The sequence below is a fragment of the Mesoplodon densirostris genome, chromosome 6 (assembly GCF_025265405.1).
Source record: "Mesoplodon densirostris isolate mMesDen1 chromosome 6, mMesDen1 primary haplotype, whole genome shotgun sequence".
Classification (NCBI taxonomy): Eukaryota; Metazoa; Chordata; class Mammalia; order Artiodactyla; family Ziphiidae; genus Mesoplodon; species Mesoplodon densirostris.
Window position 1 is genome coordinate 78,848,997 of NC_082666.1, and position 21,837 is coordinate 78,870,833.

Consider the following 21,837-nt stretch of genomic DNA (forward strand, 5'->3'; position numbering starts at 1 on the left):
GCTTCTCAAACTTTAACATGCAAAACTCACCCAGGGGACCTCAAAAATGCAGGTTCTGATTCAGTAGGTGTGAGGTGGGACTTGAGGTTCTGCATTTCTAACTAGCTCCCCAGGGACCACAGGAGTAGCAAGGATTACAACTCTTCCCCAGACCAAAGATTCTAAGTGGTGTGTCTAGCGTTTATCACTGGGCCCAAGGGAAGAAAGAACACTCAATATTTTACACGAAAATCAAAGAGAAGAATGGAGGAAATAATGGAATATTACTCAGGCCATGAGAAGTAGGAAAGTGCAGCCACTGATAAGCTACTCAATTTCACCTACCTAATTCTTTTTCACCAGGACTAATTCTTATACAAAGGAACACATGATTAATGACAGCCCACCCCTGATTATCCAGAAACTGATAAATAACAGAAATACTGGGTGTCCCTGTTCCTTTAATGTTGGCCATTATTTTAGATCTATTTTTTCCTTCCCTTGGAGAATAAAAGATTTTTTAAAAAAAGGAAGCATTTAGGGGCTTCCCTGGTGGCGCAGTGGTTGGGAGTCCGCCTGCCGATGCAGGGGATACGGGTTCGTGCCCCGGTCTGGGAGGATCCCACATGCCGCGGAGCGGCTGGGCCCGTGGGCCATGGCCGCTGGGCCTGTGCTCCGCAATGGGGGAGGCCACAGCAGTGAGAGGCCCGCGTACAGCAAAAAAAAAAAAAAAAAAAAAAAAAAAGGAAGCATTTAAATGAATCAATTTGTTACTTTTTGTATGTTATTGTTTAGAAGCTCAAGGAAACAGTTTAGGGATAAGAGGATAATTAAAACTAAGGGATGAAATGACACTTTATGATTACCTGGAGATTTCAATTTTTAAATTATATTCTTATACCCATAAGAATCAGGTTATTCAGTAATTCTCCTAGTGCTTGTAATATAACAGTTAACTCAGGTGCTGAATCAGCAGCTTCAAGGTCATAAATGGCTGTACCCAGAGCAATTAATCAATTCCTGCTCAAAGATCAATGTGATTTGAAATTAGGAGCTATTTTGGTTGTCAAGATAAGCAATTTTGACTGTCCACTTGTGAGCTCATTAATTGCCAAGGGATCACCTTACAAATAACAAGAAATCTTCCTAATGTGTATATTAAATTTTGTTACCTGGGCAGTACTCTGATGTGGTGATGTGTGCTCCTATTTACAGGTTTCCCAATCACGTGTGGCATCACACTCTAGCATCAGTTACAGTACTGGCACTGTAAATCATTTGATCAGTTTGAGACCCTCTCTTGTGAAATAAGGGTGATCCTGACCACCACACAGAACACTAAAGATTAAATTCTGGGAAATGCCTGGAATGGCAGAAAAATCAGTATATGTAAATTGGATAAGAGTTACAAGCACTCACGTTATAAATGACTTCTGCATACAACAGGATCCAGATACCTCGCCGTTAGCTCTTTAATGTCCCCTTCAAAGCAGCCGTTTGTTTCTCAACTCTGAGCTATCTGAGGAGTGACCGGTGCAAGTTATAAAAAGTACCAGTCCAGACGGAAAATGTTACCTCTGTCTGGCTACCTATCCTATCCTTCTCCCTCATGCCCTTAGCTCCTTAATTTTAATTTCTAGAAATAAATTGAGCTCAAATGAGTTACCCATGCCTGCACTGCCATCATTAGTGCCCCTGACTGCCAGCAGAAAGCCTGTGTGATGAGCTAATGAGATTCAGAAGAGTATCTAAAGAATGTACTGTATAAAACAGAAGTTAGCTCTACTTGAAATTGTACTATTTGATCTATTCTTAGGTGCTTTGGAGGCCAATGCATAAAAGCGTGATTTTCACAAAAACACGTACTTTGAATTCCAAACCACAAACTTACAAATGAAATATTGCAAGTGAGACTATAAGAGCAAACTAGAGCTTTTCTTTTGTTCGAATGGCAGAGGGCTTTGGTAGCTAAAACTCTTTGAGTTTTTGCTTTTTCCAGTTGCTAAATTTATTTTTGTTTAGCAGGTGATTTCACTGCAGTTTTCTCCAAAGCCACTCTAACCTGCTTCATCATTAGAAATGTTACTATTCACTTGTCAAAGCAGAATTCAACTTTACTATGGCCTCACTGCATTAAACTGGGTACAGAGGTGTCACAAACCAGACAGTATCCTTCCCTTTACAACACCCAGGGTGGGTGAAGGCTGGAAAGTGGAGAAGCAGCCATCACTACTTAGAATAGGCTGGGGTTGTTTAATTTAAAATAATAATAATAATCTTCCTTTGGTATTCTGATCTTCACTTGCTGTGGAGCAATTTGTCTCTGATAATTAATCTGTCACCTTTTCAACCCTAAATTTTTACTCACATCATTTTGCCCAGCATTTTTTTTTTTTTGCCGTACGCGGGCCTCTCACTGTTGTGGCCTCTCCCGTTGCAGAGCACAGGCTCCGGACGTGCAGGCTCAGCGGCCATGGCTCACAGGCCCAGCCGCTTCGCGGCATATGGGATCCTCCCGGACCGGGGCACGAACCCGCGTCCCCTGCATTGGCAGGCGGACTCTCAACCACTGCGCCACGAGGGAAGCCCCTAAATGAGTATTTTTAATTAAAGCTGTGGCCAAGGAGAGTATGTTGCATCAGACTGCTGAGACCATTTTGCTGATATCAGCTTTCCAAGTCCATGGAGCCGTTGGTTTTGCACCAAATGTTTAATGCTTACGGTGGTTTAATGTATGCAAAAGTTCTCTAGAAAGAAAATATGTGGAATGCAAATGTAAGGTGTCACTGTTATTGGATTCCCAGTTTGATGACCCACAAAACTTTGGGAGTGAAAATGCCATTGTAATTTATTCTATATCATTTTTGTGGTTCTTCAGTGTTAGATAACAGCTGCTTCCAGGTGATGGATGCTGATAAGCCAAAGCTAAAGGTTTAGAAGTAATATAAAACTTCACTGAGCATATGACTAGTTGCAGGGGTACTCTATGAATTTTCTGCCAGAATTGCTTTTGTATAAAATTTTCTAGAACAAGATGAGTTTCTTGAGGAATGTAGGTTCTTCCTTCTCTATAGGTGTGTGATTGAGATCAGAAGTTTAAGTGATAATGATACATTCTAGTTTTATTCCCAGATTCAGAAAGGTTTTCCAAAAGTACTGCCAATCTAATGGTCTAGAGATTTCAAGGTGGAAACTGGAAAGCAACAGAGCAATTACAAAACCCCTCAAAAACCATACCATGCTATATAAAGCTTCTTAGTTAGCTATAGTCCAGTGATTAGCTATTTTGTTTTGTGAACTGGGATTTATTTAATGTATTTTGTGCATGTCAGTCAATGATTCCCAGATCAAATCTGCATAATGCAAAGAAAATAATTTTTAAAAAATCAGATTTAATCCTAAATCATTTTAAGAGTATAAGGTTGTAGATGGCATACAGCTGACAGCCTCCCCACCCCCCTGAGTATCTCTCCAGTTTTACCTACTCCTTCTCACACACTCTCTGGTAATGCTCAGAGAAGAAGGCTTACATCCTGGCTGACTCAACAGTTACAGCTCTAAGTGTGAAAATGAAGCACAGGGATAATTCTCTAAATTATACAAAAACTGTAATAAGGGGCTCAACCTGATCTAATAAGCTGAGTAAACAGCAAGGGAAAACCCAAAGAGCATTATGTGGGTGACTTGAGAAGTTTAAATACAAGTCCTTAATTAGGTTATACTTACCTGGTCTATAAGTCAGCTCAGCATTAACTGGAAGAGATGATTAGTAAGCAAATAAGAGTCTGTCTAATTAAGTCCAGCACTGCTTCCTTTTCTAAATAATTTAATAGACTCAGCCCCAGATAAAGAAGAGTCTTTGAGAAAGGACCCAACAATGCCTGCTGTTGGGCCATTTTGGTATTGCTCTCTCAGTCAGTTTTAAAAAGTTACCTGGAATCCAGTCTAGTAAGAAAATGCCTAAACCAGAGCTTTAGTGTCTTAGTACCTTCTTTCTTGGTCCTCATGTTCTGGTTTTTATGAGGCATCTGCATGAACTGCCAGGTTGTTTAACAGCCCAGGAATGGATTTGGGGGGCATGAATTTTTTGGTAAGATGTGGCTTGGTATAGAGAAGAGAGAGGAATGAGAATCCTTCACTTACTGTCAGCTCTGAATGTCTTCGTTCTGTGTCACAACTTCTTTCTCCGTAAAGCGTGAGAGACGCTGGTTTCACTATCTCACTGGGGTTTGTCAAGTCTGAGAACTGAGGACAGAATACCACAGAGTCCTGGGAAGGGCTCAGAAAATGGCTCCATTAACCTAGGATATAATTTTACAGAGAGCTCTTCCTGCTCACAGCTTTTGAGTGTAATTAACCTCATCAAATACTAGTGATTTTATAATTCTATTAGAAAGTTTTCAAAACCCTTATAAAGAGTCAGAAACATAATAGTAATTAGCTTCCTTTCAAAACATCTATTATAGGCTGCACCAGGAATACATGACAGAGAAGAAACAGAACTGATGGAGAGTGCTAAGGATCCTGAGTTTGAGAACTATCTTTGTCAAATAATTGGGTGACTCTCAGAAAATAATTTAACCTCTCTGGGCTCGAGTTGCCTCATCTATAAAACAGGTAGAGAGATTGGGATTATTCAGTATTTTTTAAGCCTGGCTGAACAACAGATTAACCGGGCTAACTTTTAAAACACTTTGGGGACTTCCCTGGTGGTGCAGTGCTTAAGCATCTGCCTGCCAATGCAGGGGACACGGGTTCCAGCCCTGGTCTGGGAAGATCCCACATGCCGCGGAGCAACTAAGCCCGTGCACCACAACTACTGAGCCTGTGCTCTAGAGCCTGTGAGCCACAACTACTGAGGCCGCACGCCACAACTACTGAAGCCTGTGCACCTAGAGCCCGTGCTCTGCAACAAGAGAAGCCACCGCAACGAGAAGTCCACGCACCGCAAAGAACAGTAGCCCCCGCTCGCCGCAACTAGAGAAAGCCCGTGCACAACAACAAAGACCCAATGCAGCCAAAAATAAATAAATAAAATAAATAAATAAAACACTTTGGATGTCCAGGTTCTATATCAGATCAATGAAGGAGACTCTCTGGGAATGATTCCTGGGCATGGGCATTGGTAGTAGCCCCACAGGTTACTGTGAGCCTCCAAGTAGAGAACCATTGCATTGATCCCTCACGGGTCTTTGGTGATCAAAGTCCTGTGACATCATGCTGTACTGTCTATGTGGTAACAGAGATACATATGTGAGATATGGTTCTCACATAGCCCACCATATTTTAATAATGAGTCCCTTTTTTCCAACTGTATCTTCTACCAAACTATGGCAGATTCTGCCTCAAATGGTGTCCAGACCACATCGGCATTTTGAAGACCCAAGTGCTTTATTTTGGGCTGTCTTGAGGGGAAAAGTTAATGTTATATCTTATTTTTTTAAAAATTAATGAAGGTCAAAGTTAATCTGCCCTCTAGAATTTTTTGACCACTTTGTTAAAAATCATTTCAACTTTCAAATATTCTTGTCAGGAGAAGGGGACCAAAGACATATTAAGTTAGTTGACCTGTTTCACTTCAGTCTTGGTGAATATTTAAGCATGGCTTCCCCATCTAAAGACTGGCACTCTTTAACAGAGAGCAGTTGCTGATTTTTCCCTTTGATGAACTGCATGTCGGTTTGTTGGAGAGAACAAGATGTAAAGAAGTCACAGGTTGGCACAAAACAACTGTCCTGCCTGATAAAACAAGTCATCTGTCCTATGGATAACTCCACCCCTTTGTCTAGACAGGAGAATCGGAATAATTCAAGGCCAAGTATCCAAAGTGGACAAAATGCTCATTGTGCCTAGATGAACAGTGGGGACTCCCACTTGCTAAATACTGGGTTGTAATAAAAAAGAAAAAGTGGTCCTCATTTGGCAGGTTACTCAGAAAGAAAGGTTTCCCCTTGAAGTGACTGCTCTGAGACCACCTAGGGCAGGCGAGACCTAACCTCAGTGCTGGCTTCATGGTCGTGCCACCAGCCCAGTCACACTGCTCAGAAGGGCAGTGTTCAGGGTTTAATGTTCTGCACTTGCTGTCTTGAAATTCTTGACAAATTTACCCTTGAATCCGTGTTTTGTAAGTGAAGGCTGATGGGACAGTGGGGCATGTGCAGAGGGCCTAGAGCCTCGGCTCAACGTCGTTCACAGTCGCACGTCCTACCTCCTGCTGCCTCGCCAGAATGGGATTTCATTCATACCCGCTCCTGCCTTTAGTGTCCCTGCCAGCCCTTCCTGGGGCAGCTGACAGGGCTGTGTTCCATCATTACCCTCCATCCCTGGCTGGGACCTGGGTGCAGGCAAGGGCAGGGGCAGGGTTAGGGTTGGGCATGTGGCCTGTAGCATTTGAGGGCAGGGTAAGGATGTAGCTGTCCTTGCCTTGGCCTGGCAGTGCCAAGGTGGGTTTTGTGAGCAACTTTGTGGGAAGCCTCCCCCACTGGATACTGAGCACTTCCCAGTGTGGAGATAGCAATCCATTGACGGGTTGGGGCTGTAGTCATGGGAAAGGGGCATGGATTTCCCTACCCTAGTCATGGGAAAGGGGCATGGATTTCCCTACCCCTGCTGAGGGCCTACATTTTCATTTTATACTGGGCTCCACAAATCATGTAGTTGACCTTGCCTAACCTGACTGCCAACAGACAGCTCTGGGTTGGACAGAGCTATGTGGGGCCTGGGGAGGGCTGTCAAGGTTCAATGTCCTAATGTGTTCACTCTTCTGGAACAGAGTGAAAGATCTAGCTGTCTCTTCAAGTTTTTCCTCTACTGTTAGATACCATAATCTACACATATCATATAGTAGCTGTATGACATAGGGCAAATTACTTAACTTTTCTGTGCCTTAGTATGTTATTCTGTCATGCAGGAATAATAATGCTAGTGTCATAAAACATGAAATATACAAACATAGATAAGTACTTGGCACAGTGCTGGGCACATAGTAGATGTTTAATAAGTTTTAGTTGCCATTGTTATTGAGACTGTCATTATTATTTGCTACAGACCCTGAAAACAGTTGCAAAAGTACTTTGATTGATACTTTGAAGGACACATGTTCTAGTAAATTTATTTGGAGATTCAATCTCCAGTGTTCTTAAAAATTTCAAATTCATTAGAAATTTTTAGGAGGGAAAAAATTTCAGGTAGAAGAAAATTGTATAATGAGAAGGAATCTTGGCTTTGTCCATCATAAAAGGCACAAATACCACACCCACAGTAGCCATCTAATTGTTGAAGTCTACAGTGAGTAAAGTAGAGAGGATACCAGGTAATAGCTCATTTTCCATTTTGCTAGAATAAGTGGATATAGGAGGTTGACTCAATGAGGAAGTCAAAGTGTATAATGTGGTGGTTTACAAGCCACATGTCTCCAGTCACTGATGGGCTGGTGTCCACAGTGGTAGCCTCCAATTAGTGACCGTCACTAACACCAGCGTATGCAGCCTGGTACTCCTGTGGAAATATGTTAACATATCTTTGGATTCCTAGGAAGTAAACAAAGTTGCTTCACTGCACCATTACTATGATTTTCATAAATATATTGAGCACTAGCTGTATACCAGTGATTTTATATTCTCTCTAATCCTTGTAACCATCTCATAAGGAAAACATGCCCACTTTATAAATAAGAAATCTTGAGGCTCAGCTAAGTTAATTGGTTTAACCAAGACTTTTTAACTAGGCAGAGAGAGTGAGTGTTTAGACACAGTTCTGTATGACTTCAAGATTATGCATTTTATTTTAATTGACTGCAAAGCCTCTCCTGTAACTATAGTACGTGAACACTTAGTGGAAGTAATAACATAGCAAACATTAATTTAGCTTTAACACCAGGTACTCTTCTAAGTACTTAATATATATTGACTCACTTAATCCTTGCTACAGCCCTATAAAGCAGGAATTACTATCCTCAGTTTGCAGATGAGGAAACTGAGGCACTGGGAAGTTAAATAAACTGGGCCAGATTTTAAACCAGTAAGTGACAGGCCAGACTATAATCAAAGCAATGTGGCTTCAGATTCGGGGCTTAAGAACTAGGTGAAGAAATCAGAACTTCTTGAATTATTTTAAAGGGTCAACTGAAAAATTATGATTTGACTTTCTAAAATAATATATCAAGATATGCACCCAAATGTATGTCCTTCAGAGTATTAATCAAAATATTTAAAAAATTTTCAAAGTCTGAAGCAAACAATAATGATGATAGTAGTACAAATAGCAGTTAAAATTAATTTTACATCTATTATGTGTCCTGGCACTGTGCCAGATGACTTACATATGCCATCTACTTAACATTTATAATGGTAGCATTATTATTCCTAGATAACAGAATAAATTACTGAGGCCCAGAGAATTTAATTGAGGTTTCTCATGTCACACAGCAAACATATGATGGTTCTGGGATAAACTTAGACTGTCTGCATCCAAAACCCACATTCTTCACTTCCAAACTAGTACTCCATTCTTTCAGAATTTTTAGTGGTGGAAAACTTTATCTTCTGAGAACAGACCTGATTTTTAAAAACTAGCAGAAGCCATTTGTGGCAAAGCCCTAAGTTTTTTGAATTTCAGGTACTCGGGATTAACTTCTGATCAAAAACGTCATTTGAAGAAAATACAGAGTGCTTTTCTCTCGTGATCTATAAATTGTCTGAAAGCAGTCCCCAAAACATGTTCTGTGCACTCGTGCATCACGGTAATTAGAATCTCCCTAGGTGATGACTTTGGAGGAATGCTCTACCTAAGACCAAATTTATGCTCTATATTTGACAGACACTGCATATTAATGAAGGAAATAACGGCTAGAAGTTTACCATATGCCTCTGGGCTTGTGGCATGATGCTTACAGGCATCATTCAAGCACCCTATGAAGTCACTGGGTATACTACTCTATAATGATTATTGACCGCTAAACCACTTCTTCATCTGCAGCACTTTTCTTACAGGGAGAACTTTCGTGACTTTTAATTAATGCACGGTTCCAGAGGATCCACACTGCATATGGTTCAATCTCATACTGTGAATGGGGACTGTACTGAATTGGGAACCCTTAAGGATCTTGTGTGGGCATATCCATCTGTTAAGTGGATGAGGAAGCTACCAAATCTTCATTTCCCTTGGTTCTGTCCAAGTCAAGACTACCTAACCCCTTGTTTGTTTTCCCCAGGCCTTTCTGGGGGTTACACATAGCATCCTCCTTTTCAGTATATTGCTCAGAATTAATTTTCTTAGGGAAGAACTGTGAGAATAGCTTGGTCAGCTATTCTTGGTGAAGAAAATACTGCAGTGGGAAGGGGGGGATGGGGGAAAGGGGAGAGGAGAGGAAAGAGACAAGAGAGGTGGCTTTATTGCACATTTTTAGACTGTAACTGGTGTGAAGTGACTTCTCCTGCGTTTTGCAGTATGCTTCTCTAAGCAAAATTTCCTCTCCAAACTCAGAAAACTCCGTGGCATGCCTGAGAACAGTCACCTCCAACTGCTCCACCCTCAACTAACTAACTCTCTCTCAAAAGTTAGAAGCAAGCTTGTTGGAATACAGCATTTCTAGAATTTCCAAAAACACATGGTAGACTTTTCTCCTGGCAAAATCTGTCAGCCAAGTAGGGAGAGGTCCATGATGAAAGCTAAAATTTAGAAGCAACAACTCTTAGAAGTAAAATTTGTATACTTCCTAATGCCTCCTTTCCAAAAAAAAACAAAAAACAAAAAAATGCTTTTCATATGGAGCTGTTCTATTGAGAACATTATTGAATGCAGCTGCTTGAAGAAAAAGCACTCAATTTGGATGACAAGATCTCTGTTAGAACAGGGAAGGAAATAGTCTGGGATGATCATTTCTACCTTGAATTGAGAGAAATGCTAGTTACCAATAGAATGAAACAGAGACCTAAAGTTAAGATATTTTTTACCAAAGGAGTTAGAAAAACATGTCTCAATGGATGAGACCCAGAAAATAAAATAATGAACAGTGGATAACTGTAGAAAGCTACTTGTTATTATTATTAAAAACAAGAGTCACTGTGTCTGATCTCATACTAATCGTTTCAAAAATCCTGAGAGGAAGGTTTGCCCCATTTGACAGAGGAAGAGCAGAGATGCACAGGAGCAACACAGTTAGAGCGGGTCACCCAGCCAGGAACTGGCAAAGTTGGGATTCAGCCCAAAGACTAAATCTCCAGCTCTTCACCATTCCTTTGCAGGACTTGAGATAGAATTTGAGAAGTGTCAAATGGTTTCTGATTACCATGGCTTTGTTGGAATGGCCGCCTCCTTGGAACTCAATTGTCCCAAAAGCATCTGTGGGGCTGAGTTGAGTGTGCTTGCTGATGGACCACTTCTCAGACTGGATGTCATTTCGGGAGAGGCGAGTTTCATTTTTCTCATTCTGAAGAACTGAGATACTGGGAGTGAGGCCGACATGCTGGCCTATTAAACGCCCGCAGCAACACCTATAACATAAGAGGTCAAAGTGAACCCCTTGTATTAGCGACAACTGTAATACACACTGAAGGCAACCTGCTAGAGAAACCTACAAACCGTAGCAAGCCAGCGAGTCAGTTTTCAGGTGGAATCCATAATGTGGCCATACCTGGCAAATGGTGAACTCGGGATTTACTTGACATACATTTCTTTTCTTTTCTGGCCCCTCCACATTTTCCTCTAGCTGTATAGGCTGTAACATGCCTCCCATCCTTCTGCACCTACCCCCTTTCACACCTGCCACATTGCTCAGGATTGGAACGAAAAGAATGAATGCCATGTAGATTTTTCTACTTCTCACTCCTCCCATCTATCAAATCTTGCACGAAGGACACTGAACAGCTTTGAGGGAAGAAGTTTAACAGGTACATTTAAATAAGGACTCTCAATCATATGTGAGTCACAACCTAACTTATCTTTTCCCAATTGACACTCTCTGTCATATATCCAATTCTGAGAATGAAGATCTACAGCTTAAGTGTTGTTGAAGAAACAATGAAAAAATTATTCACAAGGTATTTGAAAACAAAATTCGCCCCTCATGAAAATGTCCCTCATACTTTACTACTAGCACTGTTATGACTATTAGCAATAATACTGATACAGAGCTATTATTTATTAAATACTAACAATGTGACGTTCATTTTATGGGTAAAATATTATAGTTCTGAAGGTTAGGTAATTTGTTCAAGGTTATACAGCTGGTCTATATGATTCCAGAGTCTATATTTTAAACTACTCCATTATACTGCCTTTTCATAAGGGCATTTCCAGATATTCATATGTTACTTTATCCCAAATGCTTCCCACCTTATATACTGTTGATCTTCAGGAAGGTAAGTAGAATATTAAAAATGTGATTGGATAGAAATCTGAAGGTCTACAGTCTAATTAGTAATCTGCTAGGAGTATTTCCTTTAAAAGTTTCTTTTTCATTGTAGCAGAGCATTTTGGTAAAAAGTAAGCATTTTGATGAAATGCTGGAAAGGGAAAACCAGTAATCACACTAAACATATATATATATATATATATATATATATATATATATATATATATATATATATATATATATATATATATCCCATTCATATATATATATCCCATTCCTATAGACAGTGATGAATTCCCTTCCCTATGGTGTAGCTTTTATTTTGTACAGGCTCTCAGACAATTAACTGCAAGTATGGCATATTACATGGTGCGTATATATGAGATTGCTTCAAAGATGTCCAGCAACATTAAAAAATGATCTTTAACATTTGTTCTCTTGCAATGGATAGTGACTGCTATCATATTTTTGTTCCCATAATTGCTACTTAAAGTTCTTGCTACATTATAGAGAGAGCAAGATTACCTATGGGGGTCTTTGGTGCTGGGTATGATGTGAACACATTCTCTTTTATAAAACGCTCTTTCTATCCAGGACTTCTGAGCCTGAAAAAAAAAGAAGAGGAAAGGTGAACACAACCTTTAAGTATTTTTGACTATAAAGCAAAATTTCATAATCACTTAAGAGACCAGTGTCTCATAAACTGAACTGAAATTGTGGTTACTTCACACATAAGCACTGCATATAACAAAATCAATTATTACCAGAATCTGCTGGTTAGGTTATTTAACATTATAATATGAGAGTTAAAGGAAATGACCATAATAAAAAATGTTAGTAATGAAACTATATATAAGTTCATAATGACTTTTGAAGAACAGAAAAATAATGCTATTTACAGAGAAAATGAAAGCCATAGAGCAGGATATTTATAACCCTTTAGTTAACAAGTATTCAGTGGTAGGAAGAAATATATCTAAATAAGCCTACGATTTTCATGGCTGACACTTCCATTAGATTTTCCTTATAGAAAGAAAGAAAAATGGTGAGGAAATTACATAATTCGAGCCCTAATCCATCACCATGCTTTTTCTAAAATCCAAATTAGCAATGCTTGAATATGGAGGGGAAGAAAGGAAATGGAAACCTAGGAAGATAAATGTCTTCATCACAGTCCAAAATTTCACAGGTAATGCCTTTGGAAGGAAGATACCACATTTTTTGGCATCCCACATGCCTTTCAGCACAGCAAACATGGCTTCTTAGAATGAACACTGTTGGGACTGTCCACCCAGAAGCCTGGTCACTGAGATTGGGCTCCCAGAAGGATAAAGGAAGTTTCAACAAACTGTACCATCTTTGTTCCAAAGTAGTATCCATCCTTCATCCCTTAACCCCTTTTTTTAGCAGCATTTGAAACAGTAGAGGAGCCTCCTACGAAATCCAGTAAGCTGCTCAGAAGATTCCTTCTCTAAGCGTGTGTTTAAGACAGATGTTGCTAGAGTAACGTGTAATGTTATATCTACAAGGTATTGTCTTCTCTCTAACCCAGCATCAGGACCAAATTCCTACTTTTAAAATATACAGGACCAAAGCGCAACTAAGCTGTTTACCTGGCCTGTCCCAATGACCAGTGTTAACTGTTACAAGCCCCTGCTTGTTGGCTGTAATTAATATTGACTCTGCCAGGGACCCAAATGTCTGTATAGGTTGTGCTAAGCTCTGGTTTGCCCTCAACCCCTTAATATTGCACCTGCCTCCTCTCTCACAGTGGAGTCTATGCGAGCATGTGGCACAGAAGGAAGTAGTTGTCTTATATTCATGACAAAAGCACATTTTAAAAGTAGCAACGCGGGGGATGCTTGAGGGATACAAAGGACCTGCATCCTATTTCAGTCATGTTTACAATCAGGTTGCATAATTTCTGAGTGTATAAACATTGTGCACGTGAAAAGGAGCACCCACCCTGCCACAGAGATCCCTGGGTCCAGGTGGCCCTCTGCACCCTCACACCACAAAACTAACATTTGCAGCCATTTGTCATCTGGGCATGGAAAAAGCCCCAGTGTATATTCTTAAAGATTTTTCTTCTCAAATACATAGGAAAAACTAGTGGGTACATCTTTGCAGCAGAAATGAGCTTAGCAGCATAGATGACCAGTCTTTATCTTCCTAAAAAGCCTGTAAGTTAAACTATTCATAGGCTGTGATTTTTCCTAGAAACTGAATACTTTCTTTGATAACATCTCTTGGCAGATAGATGGTAAAAGTATTCCTCACTGGACATCTGAAACCAACTTTTCCTTCACCTTGGGGAGCAGAAAAGGGAGAGCATACTTTCCCTTTTTTTGTGGCCCACTATCTGGGAATTTCAGGGAGTGCTGATCAATACTCGCTGAGAGAAAGCAGGAATGGCAGTATCATGGGTAGACAATGACGTTTGCAGTTAGAAAAAGTTGTCGTGAATGGGATTCTGCAGCTTGGACAAAGTCGTATAATTTCTCTGATCCTTGGTTTTCCTCATCTATAAAATGGGCACAAAAATAATGCCTGACACAGAGTTGTTATCATTATTTAGGTACCAAGTTTTCACTTCAAGAACAGGGACCAGTCCTAGGTTGGTCTGGTACTAGAAGTTCAGATAAAGGTTTAGATGAGATTACTATGAAACTGCTGTCACAGATCTGACCTAAATTGATTTCACTTTGCACTGGAGATGATATGCTCTCAGAAGGCCTGGCTGGCCACAAACAAGGTATACAGAAAAGTTATTTAACTTTCCTGAGCTTTTTCTATAACATGAGGGTACCATAGCTACTTTGGAGAGTTGTTGTATTAATCAAAGCAAATGATTCAGAGAAAGCACCTGGCACATACATAGTAGGCACTCAGTAGGTAATAACAATGCTTAACCTTTTTTTTTTTTTTTTTTTTTTTTTTTTTTTGTGGTATGCGGGCCTCTCACTGTTGTGGCCTCCCCCGCTGCGGAGCACAGGCTCCGGACGCGCAGGCTCAGCGGCCATGGCTCACGGGCCCAGCCGCTCCGCGGCATATGGGATCCTCCCAGACCGGGGCAAGAACCCGTATCCCCTGCATCGGCAGGCGGACTCTCAACCACTTGCGCCACCAGGGAGGCCCTGCTTAACCTTTATATTAAGGGTTCATCATGTACCTGGAATTGCGCTGTATACGTATTGTCTCCATGGAGCCACACAAGAACCCCGTGAGGGAAGTACTACTATTATGTCCATTTTACCAATGAAAAAATTGAGTCAGACATGCAGCAGATTAGAAGACAGAGTTTGAACGTGAGCAGTCTGACTCCAGAGTTCACACTCTTACCCACTCTGCTCAACTGCCTCTCCAAATTAGGTGTTATTGGTATTAAATACCCTAGATCTGGGCAGTGCCATCTGGGCTTGCCTGGGAGTGCCTTCTAGAGGCATGTCTGGGAACCAGTTCATACCTGCACCTTTCCCCTCCTTATTTCCCCCTTCCAGTCCCCACAAGTGAAGTAACGAACACTTTGCTCTCTGTTCTTCTCTCCTTGGGGTCAAGGATTGAGGTGGGACATTAGGCAGATCATCAGAATATAAGAAAGACGTAAAAGAAGGGGGGGGATCATTATAATGGCTACCCCAAAGAAATGTAATTACACAGGACTCCCAACTTGAGAATCTGGGGGCCACAACAAATAGATTAGACTTTTCAAGGGCACCTCCATTATTTCTCTCACTCATGGATCCTGGTTTCAACTTGGAAGGCCCTGGAAGGTTTACACAGATGGTGTGTAATAAGAATGACTGCATATGGATTGCCAACTTGTTTGTTAGTCTTTAAGTAATCTGACTTGTGTGCAGTTTAGCAACTTAATTACCTTCTCAAAGGTGAAAAGCTACCTCACTGTCAGCAAAGGGATTGAGGATCAGTTTCTATTTCTTATTATTAGCAAACTAACAGCTTCTCTTGCAAAGGCGTAGAAAATTGGGAGGGGAGGAAAATGTAAAAAAATCTTTCCATCATTCATAATTGAGTTGGATTCTCTTTTTGAGAAGAAAAGCATAATACATAACAGTAAGAGTGCACGTATAGCACATGAATTAGGAATTCTACCAAATACCATGCACAATTTACTATGATTTATTGTGGGCTTTGCTTTATTGTGCTTTTATTCAGTCTTCAGTGTGGATGGATATTAGATTTTTAAAATCATTTTCTTGGAGAAGGCATATTTGATGTATAATCATGATTTAACTTGTTCCCTAAACTAATTCCCTTTTCTTTTGTTCAAAGGCTTTGAACTACTCTGTGTGAAGCTTTATACTTGGTTGCAACATCCAACTAAGTTAGCACAGAATGGCTATCCTTATTGTTAGAAAGAATGAAACAGTTTTGACATGCCATATTTCTAGCTGACCCTTTAATTCTCTTCTAATGCAAAACTTCAGCAGCATGCCCTAAAATCTCTTCTTTCTAAACATGCTTTGGAGGGCTCATGTACTCTTAGAAAAGGTGGTTTCTATCAGCTCTTAGAAAATCACTTTCTAAAGGTAGAAGAGTCACATCACCATGACTGAGTTTGCGAAGGGCTATTTTCTTTCTTGTCTTTCTGCATTATCAGTCATGTGTGATGTGTAATAGGGAACTGTTTTTCAAAGGCTAATAATTAAAGGACATCTTATTCAAAACAAAAATGAGGACATTCACATTTCAAGAAAAGTCTAATAATAACCCTCAAAGAATAAAGTACGTATGAATTTTTAAAGTCAAATGTACAGTCAATAAAGCATCAAAATAATTGGAACTGAAAAAAGAAAAATAAATTGTTTCATTTAATCAGGTTTCAACTCTTTTTCACAAAGACTCTGCTACAAACATTAGTCTCTCAAACTTCTTTGATTCTTCTTACCACCCACTCCCCATTAGCTACAGAATTAAGACCATCTCCAGGCAACAATGATTTACAAGTACTTACACAGAGTATGTATTAAATCTGTCTACAGAAAGTCTCAGAAACTGCTACTGCAATCTACCCTTTAGCAGGGCAACTTTAACAGGACACCAATCCAGTCCAGTAATTGCAAGATTAGAAAAAAAGAGTCCACTAACTTTATAGGAACAAATTACAAGCAAAACTTAACTACATCCCTCATTTTGAGACTCTCAGGTTTAAAAGGTATACTCTGCCCTAATCAGAACAAAACACCAAAGACCCCAAGGTACTGAATGCCTGCGTTCATTTTTACCTTTTGCTTTCCCTTAACATCTCCCTGGCATTCCCTGGGTCTTCCTCTAGATCCCCAGATCCAGTATTGGGAGGTTGAACAAGAAGAAAATGAGCTGAAATCATTTTACCTGAGCATTGACTCTGGGTGGTGGCAAAGGCAGTCCCACGAGCAGCTCTTGTTGCTTTCATTTTGCTGCGTCTGGGGCTGGTCATCCCGTTAATAATGCTCTTATGACCGCCCACTGGAAAAAAAGTCACTTGCCCGGCTCTTCCCCCAAGAGACGTTTCAAGTAAGCAATGAATTTGGGCAGATTAGCCCCTTGGAATGTGCTGCTTTGGGATTAGCCTCACTAAGAATCCCATGGACATTCCCTCGCAGCCCTCAAACACTGCTTGATTTGAACATCTAATCTGACGCCAGAAGAAAAACAAATCCCCGGAGAGATCGGATTTAACTGGCACAAATCCTGACAAGCTCTCCCCCCTTTTCTTTTTCCATTTTCAGAGAGAAGGCTTGTGAAAGTGTGATAAGGTGTTCTGAGTTCTGAAAAGTTCAACTTTGGAAAGCAAATCCTTCTAAAGAAACAGTATATTAATGCTCCGAGTGGTTTGAACACACAAGCGGCATTGTTCATTCCTTCCCAAAGGATGGAATGATAGCATTTCTTTAAAGAGGAACTGCTAAAAACTCTGAATGTTTCAAAAGGATAGCTGGGTCCCTGAATGTGAGCCCAAGGAGAATAAAGTTGGGGTCTGTCAGTAACCTTCCACAACTTCTGAGATGTCAATAAATAATAATAATAAAACTGATCACACTTCTTATCCTGCAGCCCCTCCCCCACTACTGTAAATGTGTGACTAGAAACCTACACTCCCCTGATTCCCTATTAAAAAAAGATGAGCTGGGACTATTACAGCACATGGATGCAGGCTGAAAGCAGTGGCATTGTGATGTGTTTATCTGGGGCGGGTGGAGGGCAACTTAGAGGTTCTGGCTCACACAACACAAAAGGGCTCTTTCAAATATCTTCCAAGAATGAGTTTTTTAGATAATAGTAGTTCTTAGCTAGATAAGTGAACGAACTGGGGAAGAAGAGAGCTCAACTTTCAACAAGGCAATAATACTTTTAAAGAAGTGACTATGTGAACACTTCATCTCCAAAGGACTTATCTTTTCTTGCAGATGGAAGTCAGAGCTGAGAGGTGTGTGTATCATCAACTCTGTGGGCTGTGAACCTCTGAGGGCAGTGTCATTTTGAGCTTCATTTTCCCACAATCTCCTGTCAAAGCACATAGTATGTGTTATGTGGGCACTCCCTGACAGTCACAGTGGGAACTGGGTGACTTATTTCTAGCTTGGATCAGATCCATAGCCTTCTCCCTGCCTCTCTGCTGTTTCCAGGATGGATCTCTTTCAAACTCCACCATCTTCTGGCCTCTCACTTACCAAGGTTTCCCCGGAGACAAGGGGCAACAAACTACTTAGTGACTTTCAACTGAGGAAACTTTACAATAAGCAAAATGCAAATGAATCATCATTAGACTGAGCATTAGCATTAAACATGAGATGGAGAAGTCCCTTGGACAGTCTTCAGGAGTTGGCTGCAGAATAATACGTAGTGATGGCCTTAATAATGAGGATACCCATCCTTCTATGCAGCTGTAACACTCCTATGCATTTACTCTTAGGGAATCAGCAGAGATGTGAGCACACAAAGATGTTCACTGCAGCATTATTTATAATTCAGAAAAACTGGAAAAAATGAAAATTAATGGGAGGCTAATTAAACTATAGTTCATGCTGTTTGATGACCACAATCAGGTTTCAGAGGACTACTTAATTACAAAGAGAAATATACATTTTCACATTGTTATGTGAGAAAAGCAGGACAAAACTGTAAGTAGAGAATAATTACAAATTTTAAATAGATACAGAGATGACTGGGAATATACTAAAGTGGAAACTGTAGCTAATTTTTATTTTCTTCCTTTTGCTTTTTTGTATTTTCCGAAGTTTCCTTCTGTAACCATATATTTAAAGTCATGAAACTATATTCTATGTGGTCAGAAGATTTCCAGATTTTTTTTCCAGCTGTTAAGCTCGACCTTATGATAATCGGAAGTCATTAGGAAAGAGTAGTTCAGGAAGTGACTTAGGAAGAGCCCAGTTAAAAGAGAGGGCTCAGTGGGTAATATTTGGAAAGGGACATTCTATAACGTACAGGGTGAGTTTCCTAGGGTATAAAGGTAGGAGGGAGAGAGAGAGAGAGAGAGAGGGAGGGAGGGAGGGAGGGAGGGAGGGAGAGAGGAGCAGGGAAGGGAACAGAGAAGAGGAGGAGGAGATGGAAGAAGACGGGGAGGGCTGGCTGACAGGCAGGCATCTGAGAGATACTGACCTAGTAGCTATAGATTGTCTATGAGACTAAAATTGGTTATAGATAATCCTCCCAGTTTAAGAAATATTTGAAAAATCCAGCTTTCTCATCTTCCTTCTTCACTAGATACTACTTCAGTTCCTCATCTGACTTACTTTAAATCTTGAGTTCAATCAGATCTATACTGAGTCTTTTAAATATTGCCCATGTATTTTTTTTAGCCTTATTCTCTCTAGTCTTACTCATTTTTTGTTGCTGTTTTTCTTTTTGCTTATTTTTCCTTCCTGGAGAGAAATATTTGATAGGGAAAAGAATATGAGGCACCTTCTATGAACTTTACACCAAAGACAAAAATACTGTCACCAGAACCACGAGCATTCTATGTCTATGTGAACAAGGAAGCCTGAAGTAAAATCAGCACAGCATTTCTTTCATATGAGGTCACAGATGATCTTCAGGACTCTTTGATTTAAGAAGGTAATTAGTTCCAAAGAGACTTGTAGCTCTGGGCCACAATGTCCACACAGATCTTTTAAAAATCCTATGCATTACCCAACAATGCAACTCCAACTCCTGACAGGATATATCACCATCTTGTTTCAGATGTAGTTTAGAAAGAATGTACTTTGATTACTAACAAGAGGAAGCCACAAGTGTAATGCGAACTGTGGTTATTCTTCACTCCTATCTTCATGTAATGGCAGATTACCTTATTACCTTATTCTTCCAATTCATCATTAAGGAAAAAAGATCACACTTGAATAGAATATACTAAAAAGTTCCCATTGGTACACAACTCAATTTTAAAAAATGAAATCAGATTTTCTACAAGTAGAAACTAGACTTTGACATGGATGATTTGTATTCATTTTTATAAAGATGTCCAAAGCATTCCTTTCTGTGATGCCCACATTTAATAACAACAATGACAAGAAGAGCATGATATAGAGGAGAGGGGTCAGTAAACATTTTCTGTAAAGTGCCAGATGGTAAATAATTTAGGCTCTCTGTGGGTCACATGTCTCCGTCACAACATTCAACTCTGCTGTTGCAGCACAAAAGCGCTCTTAGGCCAGATATAAACAAATGAGCATTGCTGCATTCCAATAACACAGGCGGTGGGCTGGAACTGGTGTGTACTGGTCAGCCCTTGCTGTAGAGAAAGGGGGTATGTCTGATGGGGCAGCAGGGGAGGGGGGTGATGGTCCTAAAAACCAGGCTTCCATGGCACCACCGCTAGCTTGTCTTGGCTCTTCCTTAAGCATGTCAGGCAAGTTCTCAGGTACTTTTGCTTCTGTTGTTCCTTCTACCTGGACAGCTCCATCCTCAGATTGCCCACAACTTGCTCCATCAGCACATTAGGAACACGGACAGGCTTGGACACCCCGTCTGAAGGCACACCTCTGTCATCATTCTCTACTCTGTAACTCCCCCCTCTTTTCCTCACAGCTTTTCACATTACCTAGCATTATGCCATGTGTTCACATATTTATTTTTTGTCTATTTCCCCCACTAGAATGTAAGCTCCTGAGGGCAGTGATTTTATTTTGTTACTGCTGTCACCCCAGCACCTAGAACTGTATTTGGGATGTGGTCAGCATACATAGGTGACTTAGGGACAACATTTGATTTACTTGTACATCAATTCCTCACCTGTAAGAGGATGACATCAGATGGACCTGTGTTTCCTAAAGGTGGTACCCAGATGCATTTTCCTTTTAACAGCTGGATTTATAATAATATATAATATTTAAGCAATGGCTAAACCTGTAATTTAATAAATATTATTGCTTGGTGACATACATTTTCTTTTGTGGAGTTATGAAAAAATGAATCCATCAAAAATATTTAATAAATCAGATTAAAAATGATTTGTAGATAATGATGGTACCACGTAAGCAAATGAAGTTTGGGAAACACAGGACCAATTCCTCTTAAATGTCCCTTTGGCTCCTTGTTTTTATTCTAATTCATGAAAATAAATGTATTGTGTTCTCTAATATTCAGAATTGCCCTTGACCTATAAAGTAAAACAATGCCAGAGGAACATGACAAAGCCAGCTGCCTCTGGAGCATAATACCACCAACATGGTTTTCCTAAAATAGTCAATCAGGACACCCCCGGTCAATACCCTTCTTTGGCTCCCCAACCCCAACAAGATCAGATCAGTTCAGTATTTAAAACCTTTCAGGATCTGCCTCTGAAACTATCTGTTCAAATCTCTCAATCTCCCTCCAAATCTTTAAACACATTATGCTCCAGTACACTAGATTATTGATTCTTTCCCTAATGCACCATGCTGTGCCATACTCCTCAACCTTTGAATATGCTGTCCCATTTGCCTGGAATGCTAGGTTCCTCCTTCTGTACTTAGGAAACACCTGTTTGTTCTTCCTAACTCTGCACAAAATATTGTATTCTTTGACAAGCTTGGCTGGCCACTGCCAGACAAAATGAATCACCACAACTACTGATCCACTTCCATACCTTGCTCACACTTCCATTAGGAGAAAAGTCATATAATTTTATAATTATCTGTTTTCATTTCAAGATTTATAATCACCCACTGCCAATTTCTGCTGCAAACACACAGTACTCTGGGTCTATCATGGCGTAACTAGAGTTTCATAGCCTTGTCTAGGACACTCTCCTTCTTTTTCTATTTTTAACATTGTTTCTGCAGAAATATCAATTTCTCATTCCTAGTTAGTCATCTTTGGGGAATAATTCTTTGTGGGTTATTTATACTAAATTATTTTAATTACTATAATTAGTATATAAATTATTATACAAATTATTTGTACTAAAATCCTCCTTATAGCCTCTAAACTTAAATCATATACACCTTAACATAAAGTTAAATTAGATTACATTTTTATCACTAGATTCGCAAAAAATTCCA

At 40.0% G+C, this 21,837-nt stretch overlaps 1 protein-coding gene across 4 annotated transcripts in view; it reads right to left on the reverse strand.

The window, feature by feature from the left end:
* Positions 1-21,837, reverse strand: part of TRPM3 (transient receptor potential cation channel subfamily M member 3) — an 832,457-nt gene that overhangs the window by 247,874 nt on the left and 562,746 nt on the right. For all 4 annotated transcript variants that reach the window (XM_060100866.1, XM_060100865.1, XM_060100863.1 and 1 more), the window contains exons 2-3: positions 11,858-11,937; positions 10,268-10,472 (exon numbers count right to left, since the gene is read on the reverse strand). In XM_060100866.1, coding sequence (XP_059956849.1) covers positions 10,268-10,472; positions 11,858-11,937 — 285 coding nt within the window. The remainder of the gene's footprint in view (positions 1-10,267; positions 10,473-11,857; positions 11,938-21,837) is intronic.